At 44.1% G+C, this 22,496-nt stretch overlaps 3 protein-coding genes across 3 annotated transcripts in view; all 3 read left to right on the top strand.

Moving 5' to 3' along the window:
• The window catches only part of LOC112074415 (palmitoleoyl-protein carboxylesterase notum1a-like), a 22,976-nt gene extending 18,340 nt beyond the window's left edge, over positions 1–4,636 (top strand). The window contains 7 exon segments of the mRNA XM_070440518.1: positions 566–663; positions 817–964; positions 1,283–1,330; positions 1,702–1,841; positions 1,844–1,890; positions 1,893–1,950; positions 1,953–4,636. Coding sequence (XP_070296619.1) covers positions 566–663; positions 817–964; positions 1,283–1,330; positions 1,702–1,841; positions 1,844–1,890; positions 1,893–1,950; positions 1,953–2,008 — 595 coding nt within the window. The 3' untranslated portion in view covers positions 2,009–4,636.
• Positions 4,637–6,431: 1,795 nt separating this feature from the next.
• LOC112074413 (myeloid-associated differentiation marker-like protein 2) lies at positions 6,432–8,497 on the top strand. The gene is given in 4 exon segments (XM_024141597.2): positions 6,432–7,912; positions 7,915–7,972; positions 7,974–8,101; positions 8,104–8,497. Coding segments are annotated over 4 exon segments (912 nt in total). The 5' UTR covers positions 6,432–7,233; the 3' UTR covers positions 8,151–8,497.
• Positions 8,498–11,637: 3,140 nt separating this feature from the next.
• Positions 11,638–20,266, top strand: LOC112074414 (pyrroline-5-carboxylate reductase 1, mitochondrial-like). Its single transcript, XM_024141598.2, is given in 9 exon segments — positions 11,638–11,794; positions 12,150–12,234; positions 13,235–13,305; positions 13,562–13,741; positions 16,256–16,484; positions 17,805–17,967; positions 18,732–18,820; positions 18,823–18,851; positions 18,854–20,266. Coding segments are annotated over 9 exon segments (942 nt in total). The 5' UTR covers positions 11,638–11,740; the 3' UTR covers positions 18,896–20,266.
• The last annotated feature ends 2,230 nt before the right edge of the window (positions 20,267–22,496 follow it).

Genomic DNA, 22,496 nt, shown 5'->3' with positions numbered 1-22,496 from the left:
CCGACTTTTAGATCATATTCAATATGATCATATGGACAGGGGGGACTGATCCTAGATCAGCACTCCTATTCTGAGCTGCTTTCTGAGTGGTTAGAGCCAGAGTGTTTCTCATGGCCCAGTGGCCCGACCAGGATAMGCAATAGGCCCTAGTTGTACTGTACTGTGTMGCTTCATTGTTAAATGGATTGAAAATATTGAACCCCCTCGCCTTAGGCTGCGTTTACACAGACATCTCAATAATTGGCAAAAAATCTGATTGGGATGCTTGTGTAAACCCAGCCTTAGAGATCTGATCTGATCGGGATGCTTGTATAAACACAGCCTTAGAGATCTGATCTGATCGGGGATGCTTGTGTAAACCCAGCCTTAGAGATCTGATCTGATCGGGATGCTTGTGTAAACACAGCCTTAGAGATCTGATCTGATTGGGGATGCTTGTGTAAACACAGCCTTAGGGATTTGATCTGATCGGGCTTCTTGTGTAAACGCAGCCTTAGCATCCTATTCTTCAGGTCCTGTACGAACTGACACTGTAAGATGTTGACCTCTGACCTCTTGTCACCAGGTACTGGGGCAGCGTGGTGCCAGAGAGGTGTAGACAGGTCCACCTGGGGGAGGAGTGGAACTGTTTCTTTGGCTACAGAGTGTTCCCCTCCATAAAGAGTGAGTGCTAGCAAAGGTTAAGGAATTAATTTGTGAATTTTCACAGATATCTGTGTATATCTCCGTGTGTCAGTGTGTTCATTATGGACAGCCTGTGCGTTGCGTTTGTGTGTGTGTTCACTTGTGCATACATTACAACCTCCCTCCACGCAGGCCCAGTGTTCGTGGTCCAGTGGTTGTTTGACGAGGCCCAGCTGACCGTCGACAACATCCATCTGACCGGTCAGCCCGTCCAGGAAGGGCAGTGGCGGTACATCCAGAACCTAGGCATCGAGCTGAGGAACACGCTCAAAGATGTCCCGTAAGCACCCGCAAACTTACAGTAACTCTTACAGCAAACCTACATGAACTCTTACAGCAAACTTACAGTTACTCATACAGCAAACGTACAGTAACTCATACAGCAAACCTACATGAACTCTTACAACAAACTTACAATAACTCATACAGCAAACGTACAGTAACTCATACAGCAAACCTACATGAACTCTTACAGCAAACTTACAATAACTCTAGCAGCAACCTTAAATGAATTGTAAAGATTGACAGACAGACAGTGTGTCAAGGTTATGCTGCCAACTGTGTTCAACAAGTCTCATGTATTTGCATACATTTTCAGGGCCATGTTTGCTCCAGCTTGCCTCTCACATGAAGTCATCACAAGGAAGTAAGTATCAATCTCTCGGTCTTTCATCTTCCACCTGGGTCATGTTCAGTTGGGCACATCGTATATAAAGGTTTTACAACAGGAAACTGAAATTTGTGTTGTTATTGGACACATTTATCACTTGGTTTTTCAACTTTTTTCAAACCTGGGTCGCGTTCAGTAGGGCACACCATATACAAAAAACATTTTGGAACAAAAAATGGAAATCTGTGTTGTTATTGGACAAATTTAAATAGTACCTCCCCCTTTCACTGCTTTTTYCCATACTGAACACCACTCTAATTAGAGAGAGATAATTCTGTGTCAGCTAGCGGTTTATTCTGTGACTCGCCGTGATCTAACAGTGCCCTCTTGTGGCTGGTCTGTTACAGTTACTGGATCGACGTTCAGGTCAAAGGCACCTCCCTTCCCCGAGCCCTGCACTGCTGGGACCGCAGTCTCCAAGACAACAGCCGGAGCAACAAGGCCCCTCCCAAGGGCTGCCCCGTCCATTTGATTGACAGCTGCCCCTGGCACACTGCAACCCCACCTGCCCCACCATCAGGGACCAGTTCACGGGGCACAGGAGATGAACGTGATCCAGTTCCTCATGCACATGGGCTTTGACGTGCAGAAGATGGCCAGCAGCAGGGCATGGACCCCGGCAAGCTACTGGGGATGCTGAGCAGCGGGAGCTAAGGAGACAGGAGTAAAGTCTTAGTACATTAGACTAAACCAGGGGGCTATGGGGCCAAATCCTAACTTTGAGATCCCAGAAATATGCTTTAAAAAAAAATATTTGTTTTAATCTCCCATTGACATCAATGTTTGATTTAAAGGATAGTTCACTTTTTGGGGGGGGGGGGTGTTTAGCTTATTTTCAACTTGAAGTAGCCTTTTAAAGCAAAAGACTTGAGTTTTGTTTGTGGATCTCAAGGTAGGATTCGACACCAAGTCTGTTCCCCACATCTGATACCTCCAGCTCTGCTCCCCATGTTCCCTGTCCCCATCCCATTCACCTCAGCCCTAACCTCAGTCACACCTAAGGGCTACAGTCTGACCCCTAACCCCTCACCCCCAACCCACCCGACAGAGCCTCTCACAACCCAGTACTGTTAGGAGTACTGGGGCTAACACGCCACACAGACAAGGCACACCTCTCTGCTACTCTCCTTAAATTATCTTTTGGTTGTAAAAGAAAAAGAAAAATCACGAATGTAATCCAGTTTTAAGGATGCTCATTGTTTAGTTGCTATTTGCTCTGTTTCGTTTTGTTTATTTACCTTAACTTTTATCCTGTGTTGATAGTTTGTAATTGTGTCATTGTTTAAAAAAGGCAGCAATGACTTAAGGAAGTTTTTTAAAGGAGTCTATGTAAAGTATATGAAGTAAACACAGTGTTTAAGTCTGTCTAACTGTGGGTCTCTTCTACCACAGCATTTTCTCCTCAAGTCAAGAACAGGCACACACACATTAAAGGTGTGGAAAGCACTGGACAAGTAGTCCTTCTCTAAGGAGGCAGTGACTGCTTCCCAAATGCCACCCTATTGCCTATAGAGTGCACTACTTTTGACCAGGCACTAGGGTGCCACCAGGCACTAGGGTGCCATTTGGGATGCACAAATAACATGGAAACAACTGTGGATTATTCAGTGAGGTGAAACGTTCAGAATGTTACAGATAGAAATGGAACGAATAGATCAGGCACGATTCCCAATAGGAACTTGCCAGATATCACATCTACTCTACACAACACATATCTATCTGAACGTTCTGTAACCCGTGCACCCTCCTGAACAGGGTCAGTATTTAACCCCGTCTCATCTCCAAGGCAGTGGAGGGATGGGAAAAGAGTGGAAAGAGAGAGGGAGGATGAGAAAGGAAGAATGCAGCAACCCAGCTCTCACCCCTGATCATCACCACAGCACACTGTAACAACAACATCAGACTGTTCTTAATGTGATGCTAGGCAACACATTAAACAAATCACCAGCTGGCTGACAGTTTGTTACTCTATGGATTGATACAGTATCATAAAGGCATAACATCACGGCTGCAACCCGGAATTGACCAATCAGATTGCGAGACCGGAATGAACCTTATATAATGAGCTGTAGCAATACATGTTCAGGTTCATTTGAAAACCGCAGGAATTGTWTGAGGACCAATGAGAACTTTGACACAACCACCAAAGGTAGTGATTGGGTGCCACCTATTGGCAATTGGAGGAACAACATGAAAGTTCAAACAAAGGTTTCTCATGGGGCTTCCAACTAAAGAAATTAGGATTCAGATGGTTGTGGTAGAGAAAAGTCCATTATACAGGTAACTACAGTCCTTACCTTGACACAGGTAGACATATAGGTAGACGTATTCTAGAGGAATTCTGTTTCTATGATTGACCATAAAGTAGGATCTCATGTCCACACCGTGCCAGTCTACAGTTCTACAGCGCTCTCCCTGATTTGTGCTGCTCAGATGGGTCTCAGTGCTGGTGGGCCTTGATTTAGCATGTCTGGCACAATGGAAACAATAGAATAGTCCCAAAAGTGCAAGCCACTCACCCTCCCCATCTAGCACTCCTCCACGCAGGCTCAAACAAACACTCAAAGTATCTGAAAATGAAACAAAAACTGCATGAMTMCAGGTTCTGTAGGTCACTCACACAGGCCCACCAATAGTTCATCTATACCACRGTGCCAATGCATGTAGTCCTCTGTACCTCTCAACAGAATCATCAGCTATACTCCTTTTTAGTCCGCCATGACAGTTTCCATGCATACAGTATATCATTGCATCAGAAGGTGAACTACACATTAGATGGGCTTGGTTGAACAACAAACTGTAGAATCAATGCAATTTCCATTCAAATGCATTCAAATGGAGAAGAATATCACATACTGGATTATTTTTGTCTGAGTGTTTGTATAGGTTATTTTTAAGTGTTCACTATTGTAACTCCTTTTCTTTATATTTTTTATAGAAAATCACTTTTAATATAATGATAATGTTGTATGTACTGTAATGCTCAATGTTAAGTCGTATAAACGATGTTTTAAAGGACCTCTTTCAACAGACACCAGAGAAGGAAAGGTATTACTCATTGTCATTTTGTTCTGTAACATATTTTTTAACAGAGAAAACTCAAGCTACATTGGAAATTTACATATATTTTGTTATGTAAATCATATTTATAAGTGCTATATTCACAGAGAAGTGATTCTTTGTAAATTGTAAATACATTGCTGTTTTTTTTCCTCTTTGTGTTGATTGCATGTCTTTGTATCAGACTAACGAAAGACAAAATTACAATTAGTTCAAAAGAAATGTTTCCTTGTTGTCTTTTTGTTGTCTTCGCCATTCTGCCTCAATCTACAGTACCAATAGTGGACTCCTTGTTGTCTTCACCATTCTGCCTCAATCTACAGTACCAATAGTGGACTCCTTGTTGTCTTCACCATTCTGCCTCAATTTACAGTACCAATAGTGGACTCCTTGTTGTCTTCACCATTCTGCCTCAATCTACAGTACCAATAGTGGACTCCTTGTTGTCTTTTTGTTGTCTTCGCCATTCTGCCTCAATCTACAGTACCAATAGTGGACTCTTGTTGTCTTCACCATTCTGCCTCAATCTACAGTACCAATAGTGGACTCCTTGTTGTCTTTTTGATGTCTTCGCCATTCTGCCTCAATCTACAGTACCAATAGTGGACTCCTTGACTCACACAGTACACATATGTATTAGGGTAGAAACTGATAGTGTAGATAGCGTCTATTTTGAAGAAGGTTTTACTTTCCCTATCTACCTTATTTTAAATGCACTTATACATAGCTCTGGCTAAGTGTCTGCTAAATGATTACAATGTAGAATCTTATCAGGCTTTTATTTTATTTACAAATTCATTTCAATTAGTTACTATACCTTGATTGTCACATGAAACTCAAACTCAAAACTTGACTCAAAATCTTTTGAATATTAACCTACTTCAGTGTTTCCCCAAACTGGTAATTAGTTTAAGCCTCCATTTTACACACATAAAGCTCAAAGCTGGTAGCTACTAGTATCTCGTGTATAATCATCCCTAGGACTTGTATATAACTGCTGGCCCAAATGGCTGTCTTGGGCTCTTTCCCCTGTCATTACGTTGGGGATAAATGCCAGGCAGTCTCCCGGTGAGAGACAGAGCATGATAGAGAGAGATAGAGAGAGAAAGAATGAGAGAAAGAGAGAGAGAACGAGAGAGAATGAGAAAGAGAGAGAGAGCGTCTGACTCTAAGTAAGTTCCCTCTGTTCCCAGAAACACGACTCCCCACGCTGGTGCCTGACGGGGCGGACCTGGACATGTGGGCTCCCACCCCATTCCTCTGTGGAATATAGTCCCCTATTTATAGACCCGGCCTGGCCCATAACCCTGGGCTGGGCAGAGCAGTCATTTAAATAACTTTCCCTGGCAGCCTATAGGGCACATACTGTCATATAGGAGAGAGAGAGGGTGTGTGTGTGTGTGTGTGTGTGTGTGTGTGTGTGTGTGTGTGTGTGTGTGTTGTGTGGTGGTGTGTGTGTGTGTGTGTGGTTGTGTGTGTGTGTGTGTGTTGGTGTGTGTGTGTGTGTGTGTATTTGAGAGAGAGAGAACACATCAGGAGAGAGAGGGTGAGAGGCAGTGGAAGAGAGAGAAAGAGAGAGGGAGGGAGAGAGCGAAATAGCGTGTGAGAGAGAGACAGAGAAGAAGAGAGGGAGAAAGAGGGACACGAGACAGAGATCAGACAGTGAGGAGGACTTTTCCAGGGAGCTTAGGTCCTGGCAGTGGAAGGATTACAAGGACAGAGCTGATCAGTATTGGACATTGACAAGCCTAGTACAGCTGCCCGCATGGGACACAGGACTACAACCAGAACAACAACCCCCCCGTTCTATAGTGGGTTATTATTGGAGCCCTCCCCCATGTCCATGTAACTGTACTGCGTTTGGATGAGCCTGTTGATGGATTGTTGGGCTCTGGATCTCTGGAGTGACGTGTTGGGGAGCGAGGAACTTGTTGCTCTTCCATAACCTGAAGGAGAAGTGAACAACAAGACCCTTTGTGACTGAGTTGGACTTTTCAGTTAAAACACAGAGGTAATGTTATATCTGGCCACCGTCAATCTCCATCTGTGACTTTATCTCCATCTGTGACTTTATCTCTATCTGTAACTTTATCTCCATCTGTGATTATTGATACAAGCATCTGTAAGAAACTAGACAGATCACTTGGATCAACATTCAATTATTACCGTTAGAGAAGCAAAGAAGTTACAAGCTTTGATGTTATTTGAGAATCCAAAATTGCTAAACTGTTGACAGGGAAGATGAAATCAGCACTGCTCAAGGCTCTGACTGCCTTGTAAGTTGAACACCATTGTGGCCGACTGTAACCTGATCTCCAACACACTGCAGTAATTACAAGGTGCATGCAGGGAAACATAGAGAGAGATTTGTAATTAGACCTGTCTATAAAAAGAGCCAGGCAAAGGGCGAGGTCCCCACACAGAGAGAGAGAAAGGGGGAGAGTCAGGCCAAGGACACCCAGCTTGAAGGGAGGGAGGCTGTCTGGAGGCATAGGAAGGAGGCTGTCTGAAGACATAGGAAGGAGGCCTACTGGAGGCATAGGAAGGAGGCCAACTGGAGGCATAGGAAGGAGGCCAACTGGAGGCATAGGAAGGAGGCTGCCTGGGGGCATAGGAAGGAGGCCAACTGGAGGCATAGGAAGGAGGCCAACTGGAGGCATAAGAAGGAGGCTGCCTGGGGGCATTGTTGAGTGTAAGTGACACCCAGACCCAGACAGCAACGACACCTAACCTGAAGGGAAGGAGGCTGCCTGGAGTCATCATTGGGAAGAAGAGACACCCAGACAGCTTTTGGCAATTAGGGGACAGGAGGTGTGACCATGGACTCCCAAGGTGGACACTACCTGAACAAGGCGGCGGTGCTGTCTCCTCTAGGAGCGGCCCGTATGCTCCAGCTCCTACTGGGCTGCACCATCATAGCCCTGGTGGCCCACAGCGCCGGATACAACCACGCCTATGGTATCTACTGCATGTTTGTGTGGTGCTTCTGCTTTGCCATGACCCTGCTGGTGTTCACCATGGATGTGACACGCCTCCCCTGCTGCATGCCCATCTCCTGGGACAACCTCACCGTGGCGTTCGCCATGCTCGCCACACTCATGTATGTCGCCGCCTCCGTCGTCTACCCCGTCTACTTCCTGCGCTCCCAGTGCTCCAAGTCTGACGGGGGCTGCGAGGTGCGCAACTACCGCATCGCTGTCACCGTGTGCTCCAGTTTCTGCTGCTTCGCCTACGCGGCTGAGGTGTTCCTGACCCGGGCCAAACCCGGCCATGTGGTGGGCTACATGGCCACCATGTCAGGCCTGCTCAAGGTGGTCCAGGCTTGTGCCTGCATTATATTCGGGGCCCTGGCCAACGGCAGCGAGTACAACCGCCACATCCCCACTCATTACTGTGTGGTGGTCTACAGCCTGTGCTTCTCCATCACCGTGGTCGTGATCGCTGTGACCGTGTCGGGAAAAGCCTCGGCTCTGCCCCTGCGTTTCCCCTTCGACCGCTTCGTGTCATCTACACGTTCCTGGCGACGCTGCTGTACCTGAGCGCCGCCCTGGTGTGGCCCTCTTCAGCTTCGACGGAAGTATGGCACGCCGGGTCGCCCCGACGGCTGTCCCTGGGAGAACTGTCCCTGGGACAGCAAACTGGTGGTGGCGGTTTTCACCCATGTCAACATGGTGCTGTACTTCAGCGAACCATCTACTCCCAGAGGATCCGCTTTGTCTCCCACTCCGCTGCTTGAGGACCCCTCCACCTCCTCACTCCACTCCGCTGCTTGAGGACCCCTCCACCCTCCTCACTCCACTCTGCTGTTGTAGGACCCCTCCACCCTCCTCACTCCACTTGCTGCTTGAGGACCCCTACACCCTCCTCACTCCACTCTGCTGCTTGAGGACCCTTCCCACCCTCCTCGCTCCACTCTGCTGCCTGAGGACCCCTCCACCCTCCTCACTCCACTCTGCTGCCTGGGGACCCCTCTACCCTCCTCACTCCTGGGGACCCCTCTACCCCTCCTCACTCCTGGGGACCCCTCTACCCTCCTCCCTCCTGGGGACCCCTCTACCCTCCTCCCTACCTGGGGACCCCTCTACCCTCACTCCCTCCTGGGGACCCCTCTACCCTCCTCACTCCTGGGGACCCCTCTACCCTCCTCCCTCCTGGGGACCCCTCTACCCTCCTCCCTCCTGGGGACCACCTCTACCCTCCCCTCACTCCTGGGGACCCTCTACCCTCCTCCCTCCTGGGGTGAATCTCAAAAGTTTTTTCCTCGGTTCCTCATTGGACACGGCGTACGAGGTAAGGGAGGAGAGCATTGGAGAAGACAAGAGGAGATACGATATTTGAATGGACTTCTGCCTCGCTCTGACGTTGTGAGGAGGCGTGAGAGGGGATACGAGGAATAGAGGGTATAGACTTTTGAGTTGCACCCCTGGCCCTCAGAGACAGACAGAGACCACACTGGAAATGACACACAGCATCTCCACTCAAGTGCCTCTGAATGCCCCATGCCTACTACAGATTACATATCGCCTCAATGATGTTATGGCTTTGTGCCTTGTTGTGTCTTAACATCAGTGGTGTGTCTTTCTTAACATCAGTGTTGTGTCTTTCTTAACATCAGTGTTATGTCTTTCTTAACATCAGTGTTGTCTTTCTTAACATCAGTGTTATGTCTTTCTTAACATCAGTATTATGTATTTCTTAACATCAGTGTTTTTAACATCAGTGTTATGTCTTTCTAACATCAGTGTTGTGTCTTAACATCAGTGGTGTGTCTTTCTTAACATCAGTGTTGTGTTTTCTTAACATCAGTGTTGTGTCTTTCTTAACATCAGTGTTACGTTTTCTTAACATCAGTGTTGTTAACATCAGTGTTATGTCTTTCTTAACTCAGTGTTGTGTCTTAACATCAGTGGTGTGTTAACTTAGTTTTCTTTCTAACATCAGTGTTGTGTCTTTCTTAACATCATGTTAGTTTTTTTAACATCAGTGTTGTTAACATCAGTGTTGTCTTTCTTAACATCAGTGTTTGTGTCTTAACATCAGTGGTGTGTCTTTCTTAACATCAGTGTTGTATCTTTCTTAACATCAGTGTTGTGTCTTTCTAACATCAGTGTTACGTCTTCTTAACATCAGTGTTGTAACATCAGTTTATGCTTTCTTAACATAGTTTGGTCTTCAACATCAGTGGTGTGTCTTTCTTAACATCAGTGTTATGTTTAACATTATTATCAGTAGTATCAGTATTATAATCTCTAGAGAAACCTGAGACAGGGCCAGTACTGTTGTAGGCACTTTGTCTTTATGGTGCAGTACATTGGTTTAATTCAGAGCTTTGCCATGTTGGGCGATTTTCTAGTCAACAGCGATGTGCTAAATGCAAAAGAAATTGTAAACCTCACAATCTGGCAGTGTGATTTCAACTGAAACTTTTCTTCTACAATCTGCATTATAAAGAAGCTATTATTTATAAGGTTTAGTAAACCGAGCAATCGATAAAATGTAGTCGGCTACTAATAATGCAATTGTTGAAAAACTTTTCAAGATTATAACGAGGTCATGTTCATTTTTGTACTTGCTTTTGTACTATAAACAGTCGTCCACTATGCCATATGTGTTGAAGGACGTCGGAAATCAGCATTGGGTTTGTTTTCATGTCTTGAAATAGTCGTGTTTAATTTATTGTGTTTCAAGAAACTTTTATCTTAACTAAGATGTTTTTTCTAATAATAATATATAAAAGTGTAACTGTGTAGTGTGTTGAATTGGCTTTCCATCGTTGAGTATTTTGGTGTTTATACTAAACCAACTGCATGTTTCATCTTCAACTCCTCTTGTTTTAGTCCAAGTTCAGTCAGTGTGTAGATTCATTATGAGCGTGAATGTTCAGTGTAGCAACTGTCAATACAAATTGGTAATATGTGGTGTGTGGTGCATGAGTGTGAGTGTGTGTGCGTGTGTGTAGGGGGGTTATGGAATTGACTGCATATGTACAGCTACCACTTTTTGATATGTGATGTCTGCACTGCAAAACATCCCTGAACATGTATTGTAATACACAACCATGTGATGTACTCAATGATTTAAACTGATAGAAAAGTTGTGAAACTTGTGAATATTCAAAATGTCATTAAAATGAACAGATTGTTTAGTCTGTGCTCCTGTTCATCCTCTCCCTTGTTCTCCTTCATGAACAGATTGTTTAGTCTGTGCTCCTGTTCATCTCTCTCTCCTCTTGTCTCTCCCTTCATGAACAGATTGTTTAGTCTGTGCTCCTGTTCATCTTCTCCCTGTCTCTCCCTTCATGAACAGATTTTAGTCTGTGCTCTGTCATTCTCTCCCCTTGTCTCTCCTTCATGAACAGATGTTTAGTCTGTGCTCCTGTTCATCTCTCCCCTTGTCTCTCCCTTCATGAACAGATTGTTTAGTCTGTGCTCCTGTTCATCTCTCTCCCCTTGTCTCTCCTTCATGAACAGATTGTTTAGTCTGTGCTCTGTTCATCTCCTCCTTGTCTCTCCCTTCATGAATTGTTAGTCTGTGCTCTGTCATCTCTCTCCCTTGTCTCTCCCTTCATGACAGTAGGCTGCAGACTAGCTAGTAATAGGCATGAAACATTACTGACGCATCTAGTCATCAGATATATTCGATTAGTTTCTGAACACAATGCTGCTCTGTCAGAGGATCTGCGATCTTACATTTTTATAGCATTATAGCCTGTGAGGTATGGACTGGTTTACTGGACTAAAATGCACTTTAAATGAAGAATGGACTAGATTAATGGGGGCCAAGAACCATGATGGCTCTGTTCAAACTGTTCTGTCCTCACCTGTCCTCAACTGACACCCAAAACAAAGCTGGTACTAGGCTACCGTATAAATGTGAAAACACCATCTCAACATTATAATTCCCTAATGTATGAGTGATTATAATAGGCTCTCTGTCTTTTAGGATTAGTGTCTGAAATAGAGAAGCAAATACCTTGATAGTACATGTTATCACTAACAAATCGATGTGTTAAGGCAGTAAATAAAGAAACAGCGCTTTATACTGTAATAATGAATGCTCTTCCGGGTTTCAGACACTAGAAGGGCATGATATGGAACGTAACCTAGGGGTTTTCTTCTCCACGCCCACTCTAGTTGCAAGGCTGATGCAACTGGCTGTACACAGCTTACAGGACCCCCCTAACTGCACAATAAATGAATGCTGCCACCTGCATTGGTTAGACGTTTAGCGACTCTCTCAGTCTATTGGTCACTTTGCATGTCATTATCATGTCGGTTTTTGGGTGAACTATGTTAACGCGGTTACAACATAACTCTGTTGAATTATATGTTTGGCGGCAACATTGGAAAAGGAAACAATTTATACATCGTCGCAACATCCGTAAGTTGATTCGTCTGTCAAATATTTAGGCTAACGTTACTTCGTTGCAGGCAGCTGTCGGCATTGCTTCAACTGTGTCAACTGCATGTGTTGTGATCCATTTGTTATCAGGAAGTAACTACGGTTTACTGTAAATGGTACATATTCTTTGTTGTTTACACAAGGCGGGTGGACAGGTTATGTGAATGGCATATACCCGTGTGTCTCTTGATATTACCAGTGTCCTTTGCCTTCTACATTACACCTGCATTGCTTTCTGTTTGGGGTTTTAGGCTGGGTTTCTGTACAGCACTTTGAGATTACAGCTGATGTAAGAAGGGCTTTATAAATACATTTGATTTGATTGCCTTCACAGCAACATCAGAAACTTCAGAATGAGCGTGGGTTCATCGGAGCGGGTCAGTTGGCCCATGCTTTGGTGAAGGGATTCAGCGCTGCAGGTAACCATCTAAGCATTGCTTTTAGTACCTGGCAGATCCGACCCACTTGCTTTCAGCTGCACTAAGGTCGGACAGCATTCGTGTGTTATTAAAGACACAGCAGAGCTGGAGCGAGATATGGCTCGGAAAACATACCACAATCCAGAAACGAGTTTTTACTCTGAATGTTCCTATGAGCAGTCGTTCAATCTTCTCTGTGTAACGTTGGGATAAACAGGACAATTCGAGGACAGTGTATTTCTCATCCCTGGATTGAGGTACTAGTTCACGCTGGCTCCACAGTGTCTTAATATACACAGGAATGCTGTCCGACCCTATTAAGGCTGTAAGCAAGAGGGCCAGGTCTGCTGGCTATGCTTTGTGGAGCATGAGCCATTCTATTTTGTCATAAATGAAGTTCGAACCTCCAAATTWATTTCATGATTGAAATGTATTCTGTGTTAACCACTTCAGTGCCCTGCTGAAAAAACAGTGTAGACCAGCCCAAATGTTTAGCTGGTCTGGTGCTGGTCAAGCTGGTTATGCTGGTTTACCAGCATGGTCTAGAGATGGTTTTGCTGGTGACCAGCCTTCGCTGTGTTTTGGACACTGGTGACCAGCCTTTGCTGTGTTTCTGACACATACCACCTTATGCTGGTGACCAAGCTGGGCCACCATGGTCTTGGTTAAGCTGGTCTGACCACACCAATCCAAGGTTATTATAGTTTGTTCGTTTTCAGGCCTAATTTGCTAGTTTTTATTTTTGTTTTAGTTGTATACAAATATTTCATTTTTAGATTATACCAGTGTCCAGAACATGGCAAAGGCTGGTCACCAGTGTCCAAAACACAGCCACGGCTGGTCACCAGTGTCCAAAACACAGCCACGGCTGGCCACCAGTGTCCAAAACACAGCCACGGCTGGCCACCAGTGTCCAAAACACAGCCACGGCTGGCCACCAGTGTCCAAAACACAGCCAACAGGGTATTCCGGTTGATTTTCCCCTCTCCCATCCCTGCAGGTGTCATTGCCACCCAGAGGATTACTGCCAGCTCCCCAGACACAGATCTTCCCACAGTGTCAGGACTGCGGGTGAGTAGAATGGATCAGTCATTGGGGTGCGCTGGATGTTTGTGGGAATAAGTTTCCTCAGYTACAGCATATCTATTACCATCTCGCATCGGCTACACTCAAATGAAGTCCCACACACACAAGCGAGATGCATAGAGAAAGAAAGACAGAGCGAGAGAAAGGCACAGAATAATACATTTGTTCATTTCAATTATATTTTAGAAATGCCATCATACTGAGGGGTAATGAKCAACACTGTCTGTGCTCTTCTACACAGAAAATGGGTGTCAATCTCACAACCAGCAACAAGGAGGTGGTGAACAGGAGTGACGTTCTGTTTCTGGCTGTCAAACCACACATCATCCCCTTCGTGTTGGATGAGATCGGACCGGACATTGAGGACCGCCACCTCATTGTGTCCTGTGCAGCTGGTGTCACCATCAGCTCCATTGAGAAGGTCAGTTTGGAGTCCAGTGAAAGTTGACTGTAGCTAGAGCTTTCTCTCTACTGATTTACAGATCTTTAGAAATGTTTTGCAACAGAAAACGGAAGAGTGACAAAAATACAACATCAGGATAGATTCATACTGTGATAGATTCATACTGTGATAGATTCATACTGTGAAAGTTGACTTTAGCTAGTGCTTTGTCTCTCGCTTTCTCTCTCTCAGTACTGAACTACGGATCTGGGTCGTGTTCATTAGCGCACAGAATAGAACGTTTTGCAACAGAACTGAATTTTATATTTCTTATTGAACAAGTATTGACCGTTTTCTTACGATTGGTGCCTATTGAACAAGCCCCTGATATGATTGGATAGGTGAAAGCATTCTGGTGGAATCCTGCTTTGAAATAACTTGTTACATTCTGTCAGATCAATGAAGCTACAGCCCTCTGTTATAGCCTAACCTGAGGCTTCCAGTTCCAGAATCTAAATTGCATTTCCTTGATTCCTCGCGTCCTCAAAACCCATTGGATGAGGTCAGAAGTCCCTCTCCTCTCCCTGGGAGAATCTCAATTGAAGGAGGTGAGAGAACGCAAGAAATCAATGGAATGCCATTGAGATTCTCTCCCTGCCCCCTCAGTCACTACCGTGCTCTGGTCTCACATAGCCCTAGGACATAGCAACTTCCGGCTGCTACAACATGAATCGTCCTTCCATTCTGTTCCTGCTGAAAATACCTCAGCCCTCTGTTCTGATACTGGGAAAGCTGCCACACACTGCAATCTGATGAACAGTCATGCGCTCTCACAAGAGACTGACAAATAGAGAATCAGGATAGATTCATACTGTGATATTTGAGAGAACCAGACCACAAAACAGCAAAATCAAGCTTTTTGTAATGCCAGAAAGGTCTTGGTTCAAAACGTTGCACAATAAAACTGGGGAAGCGTTCAACTGTTTGTGGGTATCTTATCTTTCTATATTGTCTTTTACTTTTGTATGCTGCACCTGCAAGTTACTGGATGTGCCTAATACACTACTTCTAAACAAAAATGTACCTTCAATACCGTAGTTCCGTAGCTCAGTGGTATTTGTCGTTAACTTAACCCTTGTCTTAGTGACATTTACATTACGTTTTAGTCCGTTAGCAGACGCTCTTATCCAGAGCAGTTTCCAGTCAGTTTGCGAGTGGTAGGTTAAAAACAACCGTAAGCTGTAATTCTGCAGTAGTAAGTTGACTTTGAAAAGGTAAAAGAGGAGACTAGACTTCTAGGATCTGGTGGAAGTAAATGTTTTAATACAGAGCTTTCGGTGACAAGTGGTCATGTGAAAAAGGCCAAAAGCAAGATGGCTGAAAAGGCATGGCTCAAAGGCAAATGATTCTTCTGAGTGTCAACATTATATAGTCATTCTGAATGCTGTGTACATGCATCATTACAGACGTTGGTTGATTTGAACCTGATACAACTTTCAATTGAAGATGAGTGAGACATCTGCTACTTTCGGTACATAGAGTGAGATTCAGCAGTTTGAGACCGTTCAAGGTTGGATTGTCACGAGATGAGGCCTTTGAGAATTCAGTGTCCTGTGTAATCTGGGGCACAGAGAATGATGGGAAACACTTGCCTACTTTTAGAACATGTTGAAGTTGTGAGTCATTAGGCAGGTTATTTATGATGTGATTGTAAGCAAAGATGAGTAAGGATATACACTACATGTCCAAAAGTATKTGGGCACCTGCTCGTCGAACATCTCATTCCAAAATCATGAGCATTAATATGGAGTTGATTTGTCTGCCAGATGGTGAAGCGTGATGCATCACTCCAGAGAACGCATCTCCACTGCTCCAGAGTCCAATGGCGGCGAGCTTTAAACCACTCCAGTCGACGCTTGGCATTGCGCATGGTGATCTTAGGCTTGTGTGCGGCTGCTCGGCCATGGAAACCAATTTCATGAAGCTCCCGTCGAACAGTTATTGTTCTGACATTTGACATTTCTTCCAGAGGCAGTTTGGAACTTGTTAGTGAGTGTTGCAACCGAGGACAGAGGATTTTTACACGCTACTCGCTTCAGCACTGGGTGGTCCCGTTCTATGAGCTTGTGTGGCCTACCACTTTACGGCTGAGCCATTGTTGCTTCTAGGCGGTTCCACTTCACAATAACAGCACTTACAGTTGACCGGGGTAGCTCTAGCAGGTCAGAAATTTGACGAACTGACTTKTTGGAAAGGACTRTACGCGCCATTCTACTGCCAATGTTACTCTATGGTGATTGTATGGCTGTGTGCTCGATTTTATACACCTGTCAGCAACGGGTGTGGCTGAAATCGCCAAATTCACTAATTTGAAGGGGTGTCCACATACTTGTATCTGGGTTGGCCCCCACACAACCACATATCCAAGTCATTGCAAGTTWAAAAAAAACGTATTCAAAAAGGAAGTGTCAGAGACCGTTTTCATGAAGCTTTTCCTCATGTTTCTATCAAGTAATCTTAACTTCTGTGTTATTCTCCCCCTGCCCTTTGCAGAAGCTGCTCCAGTACCGCCCGTTCCCCAAGGTGATGCGATGCATGACCAACACCCCAGTGGTGGTTCGGGAGGGAGCCACGGTCTACGCCACGGGTACCCATGCCGAGCTAGAGGACGGGAGGCTGCTGGAGCAGCTGATGGCCAGTGTGGGCTACTGCACGGAGGTGGAGGAGGACCTGATCGATGCCGTCACCGGACTCAGTGGCAGTGGACCCGCCTATGTGAGTGGTTACGTTATTGTAGTTTGTATTTTACATTGACTATCACAAAAGCTCTGACGGCCAAGAGGACGACATGCTTGAATAAACTGATTTAAAAGTGATACAGTACGAGCAGGAGTAGTGTGCAGGTTTCTCCTTTCTTTTAAGATACCACATTATACCCACACACCTGCAACAAGATAACTCTGATGTGCTTATTTTAAATTGTGCTTTGTATGTCAGCCACTGTAACTGAGGTGGTTCAGTGAACCCTGCTTGTGGGATGACTGACCTCTCCTGACACCAGAAGACGAGCTCCTCATGCTAATGCCTAGGCTAGCCCAGTGGGCTACAACCATACCTTTGGGTTGTAAAACTATTTTAGCTCATTATTTTCATGATCATCCATGCAATTAATTGGTTATAAGAACTGGACCTTGCCTAGCTCCTAGGAGAACGCCTACTATGCCTGCTTAAACTACTGGCTGGCTAGTCATTTCTGTTAACTCTTTTCTCTCCTGTATAATCTCCAGAGCCCATTTTGAACTGTGTTTTACACACGTGATGAGTGTGCATATGATAAGTGCGTGTTCGTCTTTGTCTCCCTACAGGCATTTACAGCTGTGGAAGCGCTTGCTGACGGKGGGGTGAAAATGGGTCTGCCCAGGAGACTGGCTATACGGCTTGGAGCACAGGCCCTGCTGGTGAGAACATCATCTACATGCATTCTCTATGAACGTCTMGCCCTGAATTAGTCTTGGTACCAGTCTCTGTAACATTACACTCCTTGTACACCGTGTCATTTGCCAAAGAGACTGGTCTTTCTTCAAATATGAACATTCTATCATTAATGAGCTTGAGGAGTTCAGAGGATTTGATCCTGATTCGATAACTCCCACAGCTATCTTTGGCAAATGACACAGAGTACAATGAGGGGAATGTAAATACTGAACAGAGACTAGCAATCAGGCAAGCTCTGAATATAATCTGTCAGAAATCTCTTTTGAGGACTGCTTGTGAATGTTTTCTTTTTTATTATACTACAGATTTTGATCTGGAAACATTTTGAAAGAAATCTATTGCATCTGAGTGAAAATGTGGAGAATTCTTCTCTTGAGTTTGACAATTTATAACAATGAGCCTTGCAAACGTTTGCTTGACTGTAGAGTGTACCGTATTGAAGCAACCTTGGTATACCTAACAACCTCGTCAATGTGTTCGGATCTCTTGGTGTAACGGTTAAGATGTGTTACTGTCGCTCACAGGGACCCGGGTTCCAGTTCCCCGTTTGAGGCTACACCCAAATTCACCACAGTATGTTCATGTCTCTATTTTGTCTTTCCCATAGGGAGCAGCCAAATGCTGTTGGACTCGGAGCAGCACCCTGGCCAGCTGAAGGACAACGTTTGCTCCCCAGGGGGCGCCACCATTCACGCCCTGCACGTCATGGAGAGTGGGGGCTTCCGCGCCCTGCTCATCAATGCTGTAGAGGCCTCCTGCATCAGGACCAGGTAGGCTGGGCACCACTTTACAGAGGGACAGTTTCCTGGACTAAAAAGCACTTCCAATGGAAAATCTCCATAGAAATGCTTTTTAGTCAAGGACTAGGCTAAGTCTGTGTCCTGGAAATCAAACCGGAATGTGCAGATAGAATTCTGCGTGGTAGAGTAGACACGATCCCCTGTCGTGAAGAATAAAGAAGTATGTCAAGTCTGTTACATTTCTATCTGCAACATTCAATATGTTGGATCTTTGTGGATAAGCCCTGGCTGGTGGTATGGTGAGGCCAGTAGGTCTCTGGACATAGCATTTAACAAAATGTGGCTTTTCCATAATACCGATGTAGCACTGACGTCGGTTAGGCTATGGGTCCCGAACCCAGATTCAACCAGCCTACAGGCACTTTTATTGGAGATTCTCCATTGAGTGTGCTTTTAGTCCAGGACTGGTCTAAAACTGGGTTCAGGAAACCAGACCTATGTGTTTTGTGTAAAAATAATAATAATTTGAATGTTTGTGTTTAATGTCTGTGTCATAGTGCTCTGTTTATGGCTGGATGCTATTGTTTAGACAGCAGAGGGTGCTAGATGCATATGTCTGAACTTTTGTAACTAACAGATAGTAGACACACTCCATGAGCAAAGTCCCATCTCTTTTAAATAATGTGCCTCAAACGGGAGTGTCAGTGTGTGAATATTTGACTTGAGGTCACTCGGATACAAGCCTCTGTTAAGAGTAAAAGGTAATGTACATTTATTTTGTTTCTTTCAATCAGGGAGCTCCAGTTCTTGGCTGACCAGGAGAAGATCTCTCCTGCGGCCATCAAGAAGACTACGCTGGACAAGGTTCTGCAGCAGCCAGGGGTGGAACAGGGGTGGGCGTCCGGACGGGATCTGGATCAGCCTGTTCAACAGCAGCAACCCCAGGCATAAGAAGTAATTGAACTGAGTGGCTCTGATCACAGAACAGCTGTATCATTAGTGCATTGCAGACTATATCAAAACATTTTGCAACAAAAACATGTTTCTTAGCGGACAAGTTCAGGTAGTTCCTCCCTGTTTCGGTCTGTTTGCTTCCTAGTGATTACGCCCCAGGTATAGACCCTCAAAAGAATGAAACATACCTGAACGTATTATTTCAACCCTAAAAAATGTGTTATGGTTATAGTATGCCAGCTGAGAGGAGGAGGGTCATAAATGGCAGCTTCGTAAACATGAGGATAAACTTAGAGCAGCAATAGAGGATGTAGGTGAAGGGACACTTCTCCTGGTCTCCTTCCATTTCACTGACTAGAAACATCTGGACAGGTAAAAGCAAGTTCCTAATAGGCATTATGGCTTTCACCTGTCCAGTGTTGTCATATCAGTGCAGATGAAGGAGAAAAGAGGTAGATGACCGGGGAAGAAGACGACACTAGACAGTTAAGATGGACCAACATGGTGATGGGCAACAGGTCACAATTCCTTGACCTTTTAGCCATTTAACAGACACTCTTATCCAGAGCGACTTACAAAGCAATTATGGTCAAGTGCCTTGCTCAAGGGCACGTGAACAGATCTTTCACCTAGTCGGCTTGGAACTCGAACCAGGTATCTATCGGTTACTGTCCGAACGTACTTAACCTCTAGGTTACCTGCGCCCCACTCCCTTTCATAGAAACACAGAGACAGATGTGGAGTTGGATGTCTTATGTGCTTAGCTATCTATAGCTTCTGTTTAATAGAATGTGTGCCTATATGTTCCGTATGACAGATTGTTAGGTCACACATTATGTACAGTCTTACTGGAACTATTTTGGTCTGTCTTGCTAAACAGCAAAGGTCCCCGTTTTCTGTTGTTGTTTATCTCTTCATTTTCTGGCTATTTTCTTTGCTTGATTGAGAGATTATATTACAGCTTTAGTATATTAATAATTTTAGCCTGACTGAGGGAAAACGTTGTTTTTTATTTTGTAGAAGGAGCAAAACTGTTTAGACACTTGGAAACCACAACAAAATGGGACTTCTATTTTAACCTTTCTTTATCCAGGTTTGTCTTGTTGATGTATATCTTCTATAAAATAGACTTGTTCAAGATAGTAGCAGTCATTAATGTTACAAAAGTTACACACATATAGATATCTATCTATACTGAACAAAAATATAAACGGAACATGCAACAATTTCAAAGATTTTACAGAGTTACAGTTCATATGAGGAAATCAGTCAATTGAATATTATTCATTAGGCCCTAATCTATGGATTTTAAATGACTGGGAATACAGATATGCATCTGTTTGACAAAATACCTAAATAAAAATGGGCCTCAGGATCTCATGTTATTTTTTTTTTGTTCAAATTGCCATCGATAAAATGCAATTGTGTTTGTTGTTCGTAGCTTATGCCTAACCATACCATAACCAGGGTCGCCACCATGGGGCACTGTTCACAATGATGACATCAGCAAACCACTCGCCCACAAGACGCCATACACATGGTCTGCAGTTGTGAGGCAGGTTGGATGTACTGCCAAATTCTCTAAAACAACAGTAGAGAAATTAACATTAAATTCTCTGGCAACAGCTCTGGTGCACATTCCTGCAGTCAGCATGCCAATTTGCAGCTCTCTCAAACTTGAAACATCCGTGGCATGTGTTTGTGTGACAACTACATTTTAGTGGCCTTTTGTCCCCAGCACAAGGTACACCTGTATAATGATCATGCTGTTTAATCAGCTTCTTGATATATCACACCTGTCAGGTGGAGGGATTATCTTGGCAAAGGAGAAATGCTCACTAACAGGGATGAAACAAATGTTTGCACAACATTTGAGAGAAAAAAGCTTTTTTGTGCTTTTGAAACATTTCTGGGATTTTTTTTTCTTTCAGTTCATGAAACACTTTACATGTTGCTTTATATTTTTGTTCAGTGTAGATAAATCTCCTTTGCAAGATAGACTTGTTACACACAAACTTGCTACACACAAACAAATCTCCTTTGTGTTAGAGACTTGTTCAAGTAGGTAGACATTTTACGTTCAGTCCCTACATATTTGACTGGCATATCACTGTTACAAGGTGGAAGTGGTACTATTAGGCCTATACAAAGTGAAATACATGAATATGCTGAACGTGTAAGAGTTTATATATTTTGTGAACAAAATGTGTAAAGTCTAGATCTGTTTTATTAAACCTTATTTCCAGAACTTTCATGATTAATTAAATATTGAAACTATTTTTCTGTAGCCTGTATGCATGTATGGGTGATTTTGCAAATACTGGGCTTTTTGTGTCCCAGGGTTAGATTAAGATAAAATGTTAATTTAGATTTTTTCTTCTTCTTCACATCCAGAGACTATAACCTAAACCTTTTCTTTCAGCTTTCAATATTATTTTTTATGAAATGCTTTATAAATGTCTGGAATTCACTGTTTTGCACTGTTTTTGTCCTGTCTCACACCCAGGCTTTTGACATTCTACTATGCATTACACTTACAAAAGTCTTGATAATTAGAAAATATTTAATGCACCCGTTTAAAAAAGTCAAATAAATGGAAACTATATACAGTGTCTTCAGAAAGTATTCTGACCCTTTACTTTTCCCACATTTTGTTAATTTACAGCCTTCTAAAATGGATAAGAAATATATAATTTCAGCAATCTACACACAATACCCCACAATGACAAAGCAAAAAACAGGTTTTTAGACATTTTTGCAAATAAATACAAACAGAAATACCTTATGTAATTATTCAGACCCTTTGCTATGAGACTCAAAATTGAGCTCAGGTGCATCCTGTTTCCATTGATTATCCTTGAGACGTTCCTACAACTTGATTGCAGTCCACCTGTGGTCAATTCAATTGATTGGACATGATTTGGAAAGGTACACACGTGTGTCTATCCCACAGTTGATAGTGCATGTCAGAGCAAAAACCAAGCCGTGAGGTTGAAGGAATTGTCTGTCGAGTGCTGAGACAGATTTGTGTTGAGGCACAGATCTGGGGAAGGGTACCAAAACATTTCTGCATCATTGACGGTCCCCAAGAACACAGTAGCCTCCATCATTCTTAAATGGAAAAATGTGGAACCACCAAGACTCTTTCTAGAGCTGGCTGCCGGCCAAACTGAGCAATCGGGGAGAAGGGCCTTGGTCAGGGAGGTTACCAAGAACCCGATTGGTCACTCTGGCAGAGCTCTAGAGTTCCTCTGTGGAGATGGGAAACCTTCCAGAAGGACAAACATCTCTGCAACCAATCCTCAGAAAAGGCACATGACAACCCGCTTGGAGTTTGCCAAAAGGCACCTAAAGACTCTCAGACCATGAGAAACAAGATTCTCTGTTCTGATGAAACCAAGATTTAACTCTTTGGCCTGAAGGCCAAGCGTCACATTTGGAGGAAACCTGGCCCCATCCTACGGCGAAGCATGGTGGTGACAGCATCATGCTGTGAGGATTCGGCAATTTCAGCAACACCCGTTGCTAAAAGGTGTATAAAATCAAACACACAGCCATGCAATCTCCATAGACAAACATTGGCAGTAGAATGGCCCRTACTGAGG

Source organism: Salvelinus sp. IW2-2015, unplaced genomic scaffold (genome assembly GCF_002910315.2).
Source record: "Salvelinus sp. IW2-2015 unplaced genomic scaffold, ASM291031v2 Un_scaffold2622, whole genome shotgun sequence".
NCBI classification, from domain to species: domain Eukaryota; kingdom Metazoa; phylum Chordata; class Actinopteri; order Salmoniformes; family Salmonidae; genus Salvelinus; species Salvelinus sp. IW2-2015.
This window is presented reverse-complemented; position numbering and strand designations above follow the sequence as displayed.